This window comes from Mus pahari, chromosome 8 (assembly GCF_900095145.1).
Source record: "Mus pahari chromosome 8, PAHARI_EIJ_v1.1, whole genome shotgun sequence".
NCBI classification, from domain to species: Eukaryota; Metazoa; Chordata; class Mammalia; order Rodentia; family Muridae; genus Mus; species Mus pahari.
This window is the reverse complement of record NC_034597.1, coordinates 56,768,692-56,786,535: the sequence shown is the minus strand read 5'-3', so window position 1 is coordinate 56,786,535 and position 17,844 is coordinate 56,768,692. Positions and strand designations below refer to the sequence as shown.

The following is a 17,844-nucleotide window of genomic DNA, read 5'->3' as shown; positions in this document are numbered from 1 at the left end:
TTTTATTTCATTCATTCATTGATGGACACTTCTTTTTTTTTTTTTTTTTTTTTTTTTTTTCACTTATTTCTGTGTTCTGGATTTTGTGTGTGAAGCTGTAGTGAATCTCATAGACATCCTTAACTTCCCTCATTTTCTTCTGTCGACATACTCTGAAGTGGGTGCACTGAGTCATGGTTTTTGTTACTTTAATTTGGGTGTGTTTGAGAAACTTTCTTATTTCCACTACTGACTGCTCCGACCAGCTATCCATGTGGGTTCCCTTTGTTCCCTAGTTTGTCCCAGACTTTTTACTTTTACATAATAACCATCCTAACATGTGCTGGGATACTTCCATACTCCCATCTACATTTTCCTTGGTTATAGTAGTATTGAACATTTCTTCAAACACCTGTGAGACACTTGTAGGCCTTTTTTAAGGTGTAGTCAGGCCCTTGTCCCACTTTTAAAATTGTATTATTGTGTACGTGATGTATGAGATTGTGGCATGTGTGGGGTTCTCTGCTTCCACTGTGAGGTCTGGAAGGAAATTTAAGTTGTCAGTTTTGTACAGCGGGTACTTTTCCTATTGAACCATCTTGATGAACCATTGTTCCATTTTAAAATTTGGGTTATTTTTTTGCTATTCAATTGAGTTCTTTGTATATTTTAGACTTTAACCTTCTGACGTAGATATTTTCTCCTAAGTTCTTTCCCCATGTTGTATCCTTTCTTGTGCTGAAGGTTTCTAGTTTAATTTCAATCTGTGGTTCATGACCATTGGTTACTCCAATTGTAGGGGATCTAGTACCTTCTCTAACCTCTGCAGAAATCAAGCACAAAGTGCACATACATACATGCAGAGAGAACACTCATACGCATAAATATGATTTAAGGAGTAACAATATTATTTTTTGTAGATTAACTATAATCAGGCTTTGTTTAAAGTATAGATTTTTGTTTGCTTTTTAAAAGAAAAGTCAACTTGTCTGTGTGTTTAGCTGTAGACACCTCTGTGTGTCATTGCAGGCCTTTCGTGTCCTGTCAGAACCAAGTGCCACTAAAGAATGTTCTAGAGCTTGGCGGTGTTCAGATGTACCAGAACCTGCAATTTGTGGAATAAGTAGAATCTGGGTCTTCCGACTAAAAAGAAGAAAGCGCATTGCAAGACGACTGGTTGACACTGTCAGGTAAGGAGACAGAATAGCTTTTAGACCTTGCACAATGACTTGTTAGCTTTTCCAGAACCTTCCTTGGCTCACGAGCAAAACAGAATTTTACTAAAACACTTTTTTATAAATACTGTCAAAGTCAGACTAAAGCAGATGTTAACATTAGAAGGAAACACTTGATATACATTCCATGCCAAACTAAAGTGTAATTCCTTTTCCTTTCCCTTTCCCTTCCCCCTTTCCTTCCCCCTTCACTTCCCTTCCTCCTCCTCCTCTTCTTTCTCTCTCTCTCTCTCTCTCTCTCTCTCTCTCTCTCTCTCTCTCTCTCTCACTCATTCACTCTCTCAAAACAGGGTTCCTCTGTATAGCCCTGGCTGTCCTGGAATTCAATTTGTAGACCAGCCTGGAACCCAGAAATCCACCCACCTCTGCCTCCCAAGTGCTGAGATTAAAGGTGTGTGCCACCACCACCCAGCCTCTTTTTTTAAAGATGGAGTTCATGATTGAGATCGGGTCCCATATTAGCTTTGGCTGGCCTTGAACTACTGGTCCTTCTGCTTCAATTGCTAGTACTGCAAACATGCACCACTATGCCCCCCTCATTTTGTCTTTGTTTTTATTTATGTCTGTGTATTCATGTCTGTGTGAGTATAAGCCATGTGGGTACAGTGTTTGAAGGCCAAAAGAGAATATCAGATTTGGAGCTGGGTAATTGTGAGCCAGATATGAGTACTGGGAGCCAAATTCTAGTCCTCTATAAGAGCAGTGCTATTTCAGTTACAGACATTAACTGTGACAAAACAGTATGACTAAGGCAACTTATAAAAGCAAGCATTTAATTTGGGGGCTCATGGTTCCAGAGGGTTAGGGTCTGTAACCATCAGTAAGCAGGCTGGAAGGCACAGTCCTAGAGCAGTATATGAGAGCTCATATCTCATCCACAAGCATGAGTCAGAGAAAGCTAGCTGGAAATGGCATGGGCTTTTGAAATATCAAAACTAGTCCCTAATGACACTCTTCCCCCAAGGCCATACCTCCTCATTCTTCCCAAATAGTTCTACCAGCTAGGGACTAAGTATTCAAATATATGAGCCTATATGGCCATTCTCTTTCTTCTATCTCCCAGCCTCACACATATACCCATTTATTTTTCTTACATTTATGTTCTTACATAACCACAGAATGGTCAAGTTCAAGAAACTTAGTATCAATATCATCTTTATCTAGCTGGTAGACCAGGTTTTGTTTTCCTCACTTATTTCAAATACCTTTCACTAGTTTCTGTTTTTAATGCAGGATCACATTGTATAGTGGTTATGTTTCTTAGTTTTCTCATTCCTTCACTCTCTGGACCTTTGAGTTTCTCATCTCCAAATCCAAGGCATTTTGTTATCAGAAATAATAGTTTTAGTCAATTACTTATATTGTTGTATTGATGTTTCATTGAAATCCAAAATTTTAGTTTATAAATGGTCTTTTCCCTTTTTTTTTCTGTAGGAATTGCTTCATGTTTGGCTGTTTCCTCAGCACTAATGAAATTGCATTTTCTGACCCAACACCAGATGGCAAATTATTTGCAACCAAGTACTGCAACACCCCGAATTTCCTTGTATATAATTTTCATAGCTAAAGCCAGTTGTAACCACAAATCTGGTACTATGTGGAGAAGTTCAGCTAGATAGAAACTGATTAGTAGCAGAATGAAAAATTTAAGACTGTACATATGTACATACTAGATTTTTTTCTTTATATGTTAGATAATTTGTTGAGGATTGTTTGGGACGCAAAGGAAAAAAGTTCTTTGTATACATTCTAAATTCTTAATTTTGAAAAACTTCACAGCAAGGTGGCTTTTGCAGAAACTGGGCTACTTTATAAGGAATACATGAACACACTTTTAGACCATGGTTGTCTCATGCTCCATCAGTAGAATCTAAACACCGGCCATGAGCTAATTCCTGAATTCCTTAAGTAGCAACCCCACTCTACAAGCATATTGTAGCAGCCAAGTTGAGAATACTTAAAATGTATTTTGAATTTCTGATGTGTTAATAAGATAGGAATTATCTCATATCCATTTATATAAAATAATTCCATAATCCCTTAGAAAATTAATCAAAAGCATGCTTATAAAATTTAAGACTATCTGGCACTGTTATCTGATTTTTTAAAAATTATTATTACATGAAAATGCTGTTAGGTAATTGAAGTCATGAGTAAGACTAATGGTCCCAAGAACATAATGACCTTATGGAATATTCTGTAATTCTTTACACCTAAATGTACTCAGATTTTCTGAATTTGGATATTCATTTGTAAAACAGAAAATTCAGGTTGTTCCAATTCTTAAAGGTCATTTAACTGATATCTGGTATGAGACATAAAGGAAGAGGGCTTGTTTTTTTTTGTTTTTTTGTATTATTGTTGTAAAATTGGTTCATCTTTAGTCTAATTTGCCTGTATTCCAAAAATAGTAAGGAAATTTAAAAATTATAATTATGCAAACATTTTAATGCTATTTTCTGCACAAAATCTCTTTAAGTGTTTTATTAAAAGTTTTACTAGCATTTCATTGTTCAGTGGCTTGTGAGAATCAATTATAATTGTTGTTAGCGTATGTGTGTGTGCATGTATGCACTTCAAGGTGCCTCCATGGTGGTTAGAGATCAACCCTTGGGAGTCACTTCTCTCCTCCCATAGCTTCTGACGGTCCAAGTCAGGTAGCCAGGCTTCTGTAAGAACCACATGAAGTGATAATTATGGACAACAATAAATCCACATACCCTAAGGCAGACTGCACATTAGAGTATAGCAATGGAAAGGAGGAAAGTGAGCATTGCACTAGCAGGTACCTGCCAGCAACAGCCATGGTACTGTGTTGATATTTGCTTTGCTACAGCAGAAGGGGTATTTATCTTTCTCAGACAAGTCCCAGAGGATGTTGTACAAAATATCTACACACCATACCCTAAAACTCAAAATCAATGAAAAACAAAAATCTGAACTTGGTCAAAGGCCCATGACATCCTCCAACTGTGGCATTTGAATGGGATATTGGAACAGAAAAAAAATCACTGAACAGTAAATCTGAGTAAAGCATGAAGTTGAATTGCATTTCAGTACTGGTTTATTGTGACAGGTACAGTAAAGTGCTATATGGAAAATGTGGTGTCTATAGGAACTGCTGGGTATCTCTCAGTAAAAGTGCCAGTTTGAGCCAGGCAGTGGTGGCACACGCCTTTAATCCCAGCACTTGGGAGGCAGAGGCAGGTGGATTTCTGAGTTCAATGCCAGCCTGGTCTACAGAGTGAGTTTCAGGACAGCCAGGGGAACACAGAGAAACCCTGTCTTGAAAAACCAAAAAAAAAAAAAAAAAAAGTGCCAGTTCGTATGTTTGAGTCAGTTCATGCTTTATGGCCAGTAAGTAGGACCTGTCACTTGGGCAAACCTATTTAAAATGACACATCAGAGAAGGGGCAGATAAGACTACTGAGTCTCAGTGTGCACACTTACACAATTTTTCCATAAATAAACTTTCAATTTGATTTTTGATAGACAACATGCTAATTAGTGATCTGTTTTGTACACTCCTAAGAGGAGCCTACCAGGAAATTCTAGAGGATAATGCTTCCTATCTGCTGCCAAGTCAGGGTACACCACCTGGTCTCACCATTTCAGTTCTGGTGATTGCAAGGAGCTGTGACTCAAACAACTGACACAACTTTTAACCTCACACTATATATAAGAAAAAGTTAAGAGAAACCATTCACTCAACAAATCCAATGATAAACACATCAAAAACAGATAATGCCGAGGTGCCTGGTACTAAAACTGTCTTTTATTGTTCATTCTTACATTTACTTTAAAAGACTTAAGACACAATCAGTAAAAACAAAGTAAATTAGAAGAAGGTAAATGTGGAGAGAGGCAAGACACCCTAGAAGCTACGTTTATGAACTCTTCTCAAGTTCCAGGGCACATGGGCTGACAGGCCAGCTGAAGGATGGACACTATGAGGAGACAGATAACTGTACCATATGTAGTGAAAATTTTTTTTTTTTTTAAAAGATTTATTTATTATGTGTAAGTACACTGAAGCTGTCTTCATATACTCCAGTCAGATCTTGTTAAGGATGGTTGTGAGCCACCATGTGGTTGCTGGGATTTGAACTCAGGACCTTTGGAAGAGCAATCAGTGCTCTTAACCGCTGAGCCATCTCTCCAGCCCCCGAAAATTTTTAGTAACCCATTAAAGAAGCAAGAATATCTAAAGATCTGTAACAAAGCAATGGTCCCTTGATTAAGTCATCTTAGACAGGGGTCATTGGTGTTTAAATCAGTAGGGTCAGCATCTAGCTACCTGGAGAGTTTTTTAAACTTCATAGACTATCCAGTACAATAAAGTTATGCGTATATAAGAAAACGTCAGAAAGTTATGCAAATATTAACTATGTACAATGGTCCTAAAATAAGCTACTTCTAGAATCTAGCTACTATAAGTTATACTAACTACATAAATATATCTAGTTAACAGTTCTCATACAAGTTAATGCTTTGAGCTTAGACCACCACAACATTGGCCATCTAGTTCCAAAGCTTCAACAATGTGTGCAGCAGACGGGCGATCTTTAGGATCCTCATTAGTACACACACAGAAGAGTTCAATGACCTTCTGGTAGGATTCATCCAGTTCTTCCATGTTGATGGATGGCCTTGTCCCCAGAGCTGCATAATATGCTTCATCATCGAAGTCACTCTCATCAAAGGTTGCATCTGCACATGAGGGAGTTAAGAGATGAAAACAAGAAAATGTAGGTCATGGAATAGCTCAATGATTTACCCTCCTGCAACAAGAGAGAGTTATCCAGTATGCATTCCACTATACCACAGGCAGTTTGTTCAACTCTTCTGCCATAGTTTATCTATTTTCTCTCCAGCAAAAGTTTTAAGGAAACCTTGTTCAACTCAATACCCTACCTACCCAATGTAGAATTATTAAAAAAAAAAAAAAAAAAAGAGAGAGAGAGAGAGATAGAACCTGTGAGTGGAGAGAGGAATACCCTTGTCTTCCTATTATCAATGTCTATCTCATTTATATGGGGTTAAATCTAGCCAATTAATCACAGTGTTGTTATAATCTTAACTGTTTAAAATCTAATTTAGTGGAAAGAATTTTATACACTTATCTACTGGAAAGAAATTCAGATTTATGTTAAAACTTATTTGTATTTATACCTTCATCAACATCATCTGGAAGATTGACATGTGGAATACATAAAGTCATCATTTCCCACAGAGTAAGGCCAAAAGCAAACATATCTGCCTTGTCAGTAATGATGCCATTTTCTTCCAACGCTTCTTTGGGTTTCCATGGCTCAGTACCAATATAACAGGCCTCAGGATCAGTCACTAAAACAAAAATAACTTACGTCATTCTAGTATCACTTTTTTTCTAAAACCAACCATGTAAGATTCTTTGTAGGAATATTTCTTTACTAGACAGATTTTTGGACTTCCTAGTCCTTATGTCAATTTTGATGATTATATTTTTCTAGGAAATAATCATTTTCGTCTATGCTCACAACTTGGTGAAATATAGCTGTCTGTAACAGCCCTAACAGATGTGTAGAACATGCAGCTGATAGCCTCTTCATTGTCTAATATTGGTGGTTATAGTCTTTCTTTTCTCGAGCTTGTTGAATTTTTACTTTTGAATAGATCCAGCCTTTGTCTTTATTATTATTATATTAACATTTTTCAGGGTTTGTTTTTCTTCTGTTCCTGCCTTTCTTATTTCTTTTATGGACTCTGATCTTCCTTTTCTGGCTGACAAGGAAGTGCAGCCAGTGGGGGCGAGTTTTGTCTTTGTTAACATAATCATTAGCTAATAGCTAATATAGTTTTCCCAGGAAACTACTGATTTAACATGTATCACTATGAATCAATTCTCTGTGATCCAAATATTCCCCAATAATTATATAAATTTACACTGCTAAGCTTCCAAATACTCAAGGCTCTCCTAGACATTAAATTAGTAATATCTAATTCCCTTTTCTAGTAAAGTATTATATCTATGATATCTTCCTTAAGGCAAAATTTGTTTTACATGTTTAAAAATTCTATTCTGTAACGAAGATAAATTCACTGGACAGTTTTTAAAGTGTATTAGTTTTTCAGTATTTCATTACTATAATCTCATTACTATAATTTCATTACTATAATTTTACACAAATAAGGATAGAACCAAAAACAAAATGCTTATACCCACTTCCAAACAATAGGGGAGAAAAACTAGCTGTTTATTTAATCAAAGTTTATCTTCAAAATTCTATTTTGAGGCTTTCAATAAAATTACAAGTAGAGAAGAAACATTTGAAGGGAAAAGGGAAGACGCAATAGTTGATCCCGATTAGCGTGATTAGATAAGAATGCCGAGAAGCTGGAGAAGCTCTAGCTTATTGGGTCGGGTCTTGCCCAAAGTCATTCAGTTAAAATCCATGCTAATAAGGGCCAGTGTGGGCACAGGCTGAAGACTGGGAGGCGTGTGAGCCCGACCGACATATTTAAAACAAAGTCAAGGACAAAAAATATACACACTACCAAGAAGTCAATAATTGATCATGTGGCAAGGGAAGGAGCTGGGGACTCAGGAGGCAAAACACTGAAAAGACACTCTATTACAGTTTTCAAAAATAGTTCATTTAGACCATGTAGGTTTATTATGTTTTACAATGCAAAATTGTATAAATTTAAAACAGTGCTACTTACCAGTCATATTTTCATCCAATGGCAGAGAGACTCCTACATCACAGATTTTAATTGTTTCAAAATCACCCTTAATTACAACATTTGAAGATTTTATGTCTCCATGAAGCAGCTTCTTTTCTTGATGCAGATACTAAAATTGGAAAAAGCAATCAAATACATGAGCAGAAAAATTAATAAAAACTCCTTCAATAAAACAATGACTTGAAGCCAGGCAGAGGCAGCCAGATTTCTGAGTTTGAGGCCAGCCTGGTCTACAGAGAAGTTCCAGGACAGCCAGGGCTACACAGAAATCCTGACTCAAAAAACCAAACACCACCAAAAAAATAAAATGACTTGAATTCCGTTTGTAAACTAGACATAACTGTCCATTTCAAAGTATTTGACCTGCCATGTCATCTAAAAATTTTCTTCAAGATGTTTGAATTCTCAAAGCCCATAAAATTTTCTATCCAGAAGATTTCCCAACACTCCAATTTTACTTGAGGCCAATAGCTCAACTTTGATGTAATACAAGAAAAGCAGGAGCCATGGGCCGCCATAATTCACAAGCAGAAGTAAAAGTGTAATCCAAAGCTAATTATGTTTTATACATTAACTTCTTTTGGGGTTGCAAATAATTAGTCACATTTTGAACAGTGCTGCACAATAGCTGTCTGCTCATCTGTCAGCATTTGAGCACTACACCATGAGCCTAACTTTGAAATGAGAGGCCATTCTTGCTGTGATCTGCTCTTACACAAGAGCTTATGCTTATTTCAATGCCGCCTATCATGTGGTAAGGAGGCCCAATATGGTTACGCTGTACTTTATTCACTTCATTATATATATATATATATTTAAAGTCATTAGTAAGTAATTCAGATGTTTCTATACTTTGGCTGTTCTGGAACTCACTATGCAGACTATGCTGGCCTTGAACTCAGATCTGCCTGCCTCTGCTGGAAATTCAAGGTGTGTACTACCATGCCCAGCTCTATCCTATCTAAAATGTATTACAAATTGTATTTAAAATGCTTTTTTCTCAATCTGCTCCATAAACCAATTTCCTATGAAACCTTAACATGTAATCCTAACATCACTATCATTACACCGTGAGTAGTTCTCTAAAGTCACTATTAACAGTGTTTAATTAACATAATTGGGAGGGGCGGGGGGGGGGTCTGAGACAGTTTCTCTGTAGCCCTGTCCTCAAAACTCTGCCTTCTGCGTGCTGGGATTAAAGGCGTGTGCCACCATCACCCAGTTATGTATATATTTCTTCCTTTATCTTCTATCTAAAACCACAGCAACACAGGTACAACACATGTTTAATCTCTTCATAGTTGACCCAAGCTGTTTAAAATACAGTGACACAGTTACCTTTAGCCCTCTGGCCATGTGCAAAGCAACCCTGAGAATTACGGCTGCAGGAAAAGGACGTCCACTGTCTTTGTTCCGCTCTTCTATCAAGTCATTCAGGGACTTTTCGCCTCCATACTCCATAGCAAGGCACAGACTACCATCGCTGGCTTCAGTAAAAGCACGATACCCTTAAGAAAACATGGCATTTTTCTATTAAACTCTCCATTAATATAACACAGATCTGGACTAGCACAAGGAAGCAGCTACTATGCACAAAGCCCAAATAATTCAAATGCCTTCAAGTCTGTCTAGCAGCACAGATTAAAATTCTTTTACTATGCTTCTGTAAACAGAGGTATTCCACCAGCCCCATTAGTACCAAAAATGCAAAGTGAAAATAGTGTAAGAGCCCATCTAAATGAACATGAATGGTCTACATGAGGACCATTCTACATTCCTGAAATCTTCACAGGACCAGCACCAAAACAAATACTTCCAACTCAACTCCATGAAGGTTAAATACATATGCTTAAAGATGTAGAATATGGGAACTGGAAAGATGGCTCAGCAGGTAAGAGCACTGACTGCTCTTATAAAGGTCCTGAGTTCAAATCCCAGCAGCCACATGGTGGCTCACAACCACCTGCAATGAGATCTGACTCCCTCTTCTGGAGTGCCTGAAGACAGCTACAGTGTACTTACATATAATAAATAAATCTTTTGTTAAAAAAAAAAAAGGTATAGAATATGTGAACTTTAAATATTTTTTATTTACTTTATGAGTATTTTGCCTGTATGTATACTGCATGCAAGCCTGTTACCAGTGGAAGTCAAGATAGTATATCCCCTGTGAATGGTTATGAGTCACCATGTGGGTGTCAAGAACTGAACCTGAGTCCTCTGCAAGCATGACAGATCCTCTTATCTGCTAATTCAACTCTCCAGGCCCTCATGTGAATTTTTACTTTAGACAACTCACATTAACTCGAGTCCCAACAATATGTGGACCCAACGTTATTAGCAAAACCAAGTAGCTACACAGAACATTGCTCTACCACATACTGCCACAAAGTACATGCAGACCTACCTATAATGTTTGGGTGATTAAGGTTTTTTAAAATCTTAGCTTCATCAGTCAGTCTCTTCTGATACACAGTTCGATAGTGATCATCGCATAAAGGACTTATCTTTTTCACGGCCCAGGGAGAATGAGACAACCCTCTCGGAGATCTAAAATATACATATGTAAACTTAAAGATACAAAATGAATTATAAACACCAACACTCAAATTTTGCTCCATAGAAATGTTTTTTAAAGTATATAAGATTCTTTAGGTCATCAACATCTGTTACATTTCTGCTTTGACTAAATCAGTGTCAAGATTTAACCAGATGCCCAGAAAAACACCTGCTATCTACGCTCTGAGAAGGGATTAAAGGACACAAATAAGGATGGGGGACTAGGAACTTATCAAAGTACAATTAAACCTCAGAACTACTACACTGTTTTCTAACATTTCTACCCTGGCATGTTAGCCTACTACTTAATTAACATTTATCTATATGCATCAGAGATGAGTTATGACATGCTATGATTAATATTAAAGAAACTTAAAGGTGGTTTCTATTTAAAAGTGTTCTTTTATTATTATTTGAAATTTCATACATACATTTTGATCAAATCTACTTTCCATTCCCTCCCCTCCAGGTCCTCTTCTATTCCACCACCTCTAACTTCATGCGTCCTTTATTTTTTAAGTGCACTGATTCCACTTAGTGCATGGGTATAGGACTTCCTACTGGAGCACGGGTACCCTCTCAGGCCTGCATTCCTAAGAGAGCTGACTCTTCCCTGGAGCAGTGACTGCCAATGGTTCCCAATGCTCTTCTTCACTAACAGCTATTTCAACTCCACACGAAACAATTTTATACCCATTCACCACACTCAAAGCCATGTTCTAACAAGATCTTTCTACCACTTCACCTTCTTATAGAAACTAGAAGGAAAATGGACTAAGCTACTTCCGTTTTCATAATCTACCAGGAGGAATCTAGAAGTAAAGTATTAGGGGTGGAGCTCAGGCAGTTATCAAGAGTCTAAGAACTGGAATGTAGCCTTTAGTGTGATGAGAAACTTCCCCAATCCAAGGACAAGAGACCCACAGTCCCCCAAGCAAGGAATCTTGTCCTCACCTTTTCATTAGGTAAACGCTGACCCCAGTCCCAAAGCCAAGCTTCTGCATAAATGGAGAGGCAGGGATATTTACACATGGAGTAGAACATAATACTAAAAAGCAAAAGCAAAAAGTTAGCACTTAAAAAGAGCAGTACAAAATCATCTTAACAGCCTTAAAGCCCTGTCATAAGATTAGTAACGACATAGGTCTTTTCTATAGAGTGCGGGTACCCTTTGATTAAGATGACTTCTGCAACTCTCATGGTAACACTAATGTAAACGGCTTGGTTTTTATGGCTTACAGGCTATGAATCTTAAAAATCCATTCACTTATTGTGTGTATATACATGGTGTGTGTGTGTGTGTGTGTGTGTGTGTGTGTGTGCGCGTGTGCGTGCGTGTGTGTGTGTGTGTGTGTGTGTGTGTGTGTGTGCGCAGATGTGAATGCTCTGGCACACATGTGGAAGTCAGAGGACAGCTTTGTGAACTTGGTTCTATTTGGGGAGATCACACTTGAGTCAACCTGTTGAGCCATCTCCCTGGCCACTTTTTTAAATTCTTAAAAGGCTACTTAAAAATAAATAATTTGTAAAAACAAAAACAAAACATCTAAATATAAATCAGAGCATTCTATAGTTATTAAAGATGAAATAAAGAATTGAAAATAAAGAATTTGAGGTTGGTATGATGGCTCAGTGGTCAAGACCACTTGCTGCTCTTACAAGAGAGACCCAGAGTTTTATTCCCTGCACATTTATCAGGCAACTTATAACCATCTGTAACTCCAGTTTTCAGAGAATCCAATGCCCTCTTCTAGCCTCCAAGGGCACCCACATGCATGGGTGTGTGTGTGTGTGCACATAAACACACACACACTAATATAAATATATTGAGAGAAAAAGAAGGGTTGCTAACAAGCAAGCATAAGGAAGTCCTAATGTGGTCCTCAAAATCAACCAGGAACATCAACTTTGTGACACTGTGACAAGTTGACAAAGAACATGTTCAAAATTGCACTCTAGTTACAAAATCATAAAATAGGAGGAAAACCTTGTAATGTTTTAAGTACTTTTATGATTCTGTGCTGAGCCACATTCATAGCTCTATTGGGGAACATATGACCTGTGTGCCACAAGCTGCACATGTCTGGAACTATGTATATACATGCCTTTTACACAAAGTTTCCTGACCCCATGGCACATGCCCAAGGAGAACGAACACACACACACACACACACATACACACACACACACCATGTAAACATGTTTGAACTATAGTACTGCACTGTTACCCTTTAGAGGGCTTTACTTTTTTTCTGTAAAAACAAAAACAAAACATCTAAATATAAGTCAGAGCATTCTATAGTTATTAAAGATGAGCTAGTTCTGCTTCCAGTCAGAAATAACTGCCTATTTTTGACCTGGTCTCTCCATGAACTGTAAAATCTGACCAAATACAATAGTTTTCAGATACATAACAAGAGGCAGAGCAGAGCAGAGACCTCTGAGCAAAGACCACAGCAAGCCCTGTTGTCACCCCATAGCACGGAAAGGCAGTCCCAGGCTTGAACACAGAGGAAACAGCCCAGTAGTCAAACCACAGAGACAAAGCAGAGGTCAAGAACAACTAGGCAGCTGAAGTCTATGGAGCAGAACACAGAAGGGAGCTTAAAGAAAGAAGAGAGAGGATTGAAAAGATCCACAGAGTGCTCGCTTAAGGACTTGACTTAACTGCACACCATGTGTTTAGTGACCCCCAAAGCAATGAAAACAATAGGCTAAATAACTGGAAATGACCAGAGTCTGGGAATAAGATCACTTTAGCACTAGCCAGACCAGGTGGTACTGCAGCAGACAGTTGAGCGAAGCCCTCTAAAGGATAACAATTCAGTACTACAGCTAACTTTTAGGCCAAGCAAAGTCTGTAAAAAAGCTTAAAAGCCAGTCTCAAAAGTAGCAGGCTTATCGCCATTCAGTTATATGAGCTTTGGAGCACTGTAGAGAGATCCAAAGACCATTTTCACCACTCTGTAGAGTGACAAAATCCAGCACTCAATGACATCAAATATCTACCTCCTAATCAAAAATTACCTGGTATGAAAGAAGCAAAAAACATGGCTCATGCCAGAAGAAAAATAAACCAATGGAAACATACCATCAAATGACAGAAGTGGCAGAAGAACGAATAGAAAAACAGGTACACAGCTCAGAAAGATGCTCACTGATGTAAAAGATAGTCTGGGCACACTATAGATGTTCTTAAAGATCTTCATGGGCTAGGTGTGGGGGCACAAGTTGTAATCTCAGGAGGCTGTAGAGAGACTTGTGTCTAAAAAGGGCATTTGTGGACAGCTATATCTAATAAATACAGATTGGGAACAACACTAATTCAAAAATATGCTGAGCCAGTGTAATAAGGTAATTTTTTAAAAAAAGTCATAGAGACTGAAGTGGAAAAAGGCACAATGTCTATTAATCTACATTTGACCAACTGAAGACATCTTGAACAGTCTTTGAGACACCTCCACACGTTTTGCTGTGCAAGTCTGATGCTCAATTCCTAGATCCCATCTACAAGGAATACAACTCCTGTTATCCTCTAGTTCAAGCCAGAAGACCATTACTAGACAGGTTCTAAAATCCAGAACGATCATCAGCGAGTAGACAGAAAGTCTGGCCTGTGCTATTAGAATCTCTGTTATGGTTAGCACTGTTATAATGACCAATATTGTGACTGTTTACAGACAATGACAAAGGAACAAACACTAAAATGTTTCTAGTAGAAACAGCAACAAGAGAAGGTCTTTTGCAATCTTACCAGATTTCCTTTTTTCAGATAATTTGTTTGGTGTCTTGAAATTATTAATTCCTTCCATTGTAGCAATCACGTTAGGTCCTATAATGAAGACAAGCTAAGTTATATTGCAACTATCTAAAATACTCTCATTTGTGAGGAGAGTCCCATAACATCATTTTATCACAGAAATATACAATTTGAGATCTGAAAATGACCTCAGCAAATATTTAGTACAATTTTATTTATAAAAGTAAAATTGAAGCCCAGAGATACAATGACTTTACTCATGGTCATACTATCATTGAGCAGGGGTTGTGGTTTTAGCTATACAATATATAGAGGTCAGAGGCACAGCTCAGAGGGTAAAGGCTCTTGCTGCCAAGCCTGTCAACTTGACTTCAATTCTTGGGTCTCATTTAGCAGAAAGAGAGAACCAACTCACACAAGTTGTCCTCTGACCACCATACACACTATGCGGCACACATCTGCCCACACACATATACAATACATATAGAAACAACTATAATTTTTTTTAAAGATTTATTTATTTATTATATGTAAGTACACTGTAGCTGACTTCAGACACTCCAGAAGAGGGCATCAGATCTTGTTACAGATGGTTGTGAGCCACCATATGGTTGCTGGGACTTGAACTCGGGACCTTTGGAAGAACAGTCGGGTGCTCTTACCCGCTGAGCCATCTCATCAGCCCCCGTAATTTTTAAAACTTTTAAATATGTAACTTCAATTAAAAAAAAAAAAAAAAAAAAAAAAACTACCCAAAGCGAATGGGGCCGGGGGAGGGGGGGATGAAGATGTCTTGTCACATCTTTTTTAAAAAAAAAAAAAAAAAAAAACTTAGTTCTAAAAGGTTAGCAGAAACTAGGAATGTAGCTCATGGGTAGAGTGTCAGCCTGGCATGCACAAGGCCATGATATGAGTTCAATCCCCAGTGACAAATCCAAAAGGTAAATAAATACTATGTCTCCTTCTCATACTTCCCACAAGTTACAAACAGCTCATCATCCTTTAAGACAACCCTCTATGCACACCTGTAATATCAGCACTGGGGAGGCTAAGACCGACTTGGGCAACAGTGAGACCCTGCTACAAACAAAACAAAAACAGAAACCCGTGCATACAAGCAGCATTATTCTAACAGTCCAGACGGACAACAGAAGTACCCATTAGATGCTGAATGCAGAGCAAAAAGTAACAAGCTTGCTATTGTGCAACACAAATGAGCCAGGAAAACATGCCAGGTGAAAGAAACCAGATAGAGAAAGTCACACAGAGTCCAGTGACTGAGCATGTCTAGAGCTGTCCAGAAACGGCCATGATTTCCTGATGGCTTAACTGTGGCAACAAACAAATGAAAAACAAACAAACAAACAAAAAAACGAAAGAGGGTTCTGGAGATTGGGAGCTCAGTTTTGGACACTTTATTAGACATCTTGGTGGAAAGGTCGAACAGGCAGGCAAATACAGATCTGGAACAGAGCTGAAGACATGACTTTGTGGGCTTATCTACAGCAGTGGGATTAAAGCAGGAGACTGTCCTTGCCACCACAGCTTGAGGACTGGATACAAAGGGCACAGTGTGTTTTTCAAAGATTAAAATACCTAGGTTTAGCTGGGCGGTGGTGGCACACGCCTTTAATCCCTGCACTTGGGAGGCAGAGGCAGCCAGGGCTACACAGAGAAACCCTGTCTCGAAAAAACAAAAAACAAAAACAAACAAACAAACAAAAAAAACCTAGGTTTAAACATTTCAGCATTCACTCATATTCTGGACACTCAAAAATGCCTATCTTCCACTTATGCTGTTTGCACCAAAATACCCTATGCCCCGCCCAGTGGTCTAATGGGATTTTTCTTTCCTGACTGAGATTGAGCCTTAGTCTATATGTCATAGATCTGCATATACATTCCATAGGTATTAATTGTTAAATAACTATACTTTCTTTAACCCATATCACCTTTGGGCTTAGGGTTCAAAAGGCACATCTGATAGAGCTGGGGCATCTACTGATGGGCTTTCTAAGCCCCATTTATGTGGGTCTCCCCATTACTTAGACTACCTTCAACTGGTTGTGTATACTAAGCTGAAATCCAACACAACATACTCCTGCTTCAATCCCCAAGCACTGAAGTCACATGCTTGGTAACCCTGAGAATTGCTTTTAAGATTTGACCTTTCGCAGGGCACAGTGGCACACACCTTTAATATCAGCACTTGAGAGGCAGAGGCAGGCGAATTTCTGAGTTCGAGGCCAGCCTGGTCTACAGAGTGAGTTCCAGGACAGCCAGGGGAACACAGAGAAACCCTGTCTGGAAACAAAAACAAAAACAAACAAACAAAAAGATTTGACTTTTCATCATACACCTTCCATTTCCTATGTGTGTGTGGCAGGGGTGGGTGGTATATCCACGACCGTACAGGAGCCTGAAGTGAAGGATGGACTCCTCTGGAATGCCATGTAGTTGTTTGTGAACCACTCCACATGGGTGCTGGCAACCAGCTCAGGGCCTCTGCAAAAGCCCTGCAGGCTCTAACCACTGAATCAACACTCCAGCGTCCCCCACCCATAACTTCATAATATTAACACTGCTTGGCTTTTCAAAAGTATCTTTTTATTAGCATATGCTAACTCTACATGATTATGAGGTTCACTATGAATTTTCATGTATGCATGTAAACATTTTTTTAAGTAATACCAGTATTCCCATGTATAAAATTCTACCCACAGCCACATTCCCTGCCATTTCTTTGGTCTCCATTCCCTAATACTGGGACCACAGGCACTCACTACTGCTTCCAGGTTTTGGGGTCCTGAAGATGGATCCCAGGGCTGCATGCATGCTGGGCACAGACTCTACCCAATGAGTCACTGCCCTACCACAGGCCACTTTTCTACTGTGGCCTCACCTTAAAAGCAGAGGCATTAGCAGAGAAATCCTCCCTCCCCCCCCCCCCGCCTCCTTCATGGGGAAGGGAGTGACTGTCTCCCTGAACCCCCAAACTCTGCGATTAAGGAGCTCAGGGTCGGGGCTTGGAGGTGCGCGATGGTTCCAAGGGGTTCCCCTATTCTCCCCCATCCACTGTCTTCCCGGGGTCCTCCCTCGATCCTCCCCTAGCCGCTGTGTGCCCTCAGTTTGCTGTTCTTCACCGCTGATCTCCTCCAGGTCCTCCGGTGGAGGCAGTCTCCCTCCGGTCCGCGACCCTCCCCTCAGGTCCTCGATGCTCCACCCCTGACCCCCTGTCCGCCGTCAACCGCTGTCGGCCAGGCTTTCCCTTACCACAGTCGCACGCTCGGGTAAAAAGGTGAAAGTGACGAGCTGGCTCAAAGCTGTCCGGACACCGAGCCCGGAAGATGCAGGATCGGCTCCCTCCCGCCGACTTCGTAACCGCCGCAGCGTTTAGGGCGCACGCGGCGCTCCGAGGGGCACCGTAGTTCGAACTCAAAGCTGTGAGGTGACAAGCTCCGGAAAGTGCAGGAACAGCTCCCTCCCGCCAACACTCGGTAACCGCCGCCGCGTACACGGTGCACGCTTTTTCAAAGGTCCCGCCAGGCGACTACGGGGCGGCACTAGGGTCAAAACTCATGCGTT

General features: G+C 39.5%; 2 protein-coding genes across 2 annotated transcripts in view; one reads left to right on the top strand and one right to left on the bottom strand.

Moving 5' to 3' along the window:
* Esco2 (establishment of sister chromatid cohesion N-acetyltransferase 2) overlaps window positions 1-2,809 on the top strand; it is a 16,352-nt gene extending 13,543 nt beyond the window's left edge. Inside the window, exons 10-11 of the mRNA XM_021203830.1 lie at window positions 1,009-1,169; window positions 2,649-2,809. Of these exons, the coding sequence (XP_021059489.1) occupies window positions 1,009-1,169; window positions 2,649-2,781 (294 nt within the window). The 3' untranslated portion in view covers window positions 2,782-2,809. The remainder of the gene's footprint in view (window positions 1-1,008; window positions 1,170-2,648) is intronic.
* A 2,888-nt stretch (window positions 2,810-5,697) lies between these two features.
* Pbk (PDZ binding kinase) lies at window positions 5,698-14,326 on the bottom strand. Its single transcript, XM_021203781.2, has 7 exons — window positions 14,254-14,326; window positions 11,454-11,547; window positions 10,348-10,490; window positions 9,279-9,448; window positions 7,920-8,049; window positions 6,387-6,560; window positions 5,698-5,924 (listed from the first exon to the last, which is right to left on the bottom strand). Exons 1-7 carry the CDS (start codon window positions 14,309-14,311, stop codon window positions 5,698-5,700), a joined length of 996 nt encoding a protein of 331 aa, XP_021059440.1. The 5' UTR covers window positions 14,312-14,326.
* Between the last annotated feature and the right edge of the window lie 3,518 nt (window positions 14,327-17,844).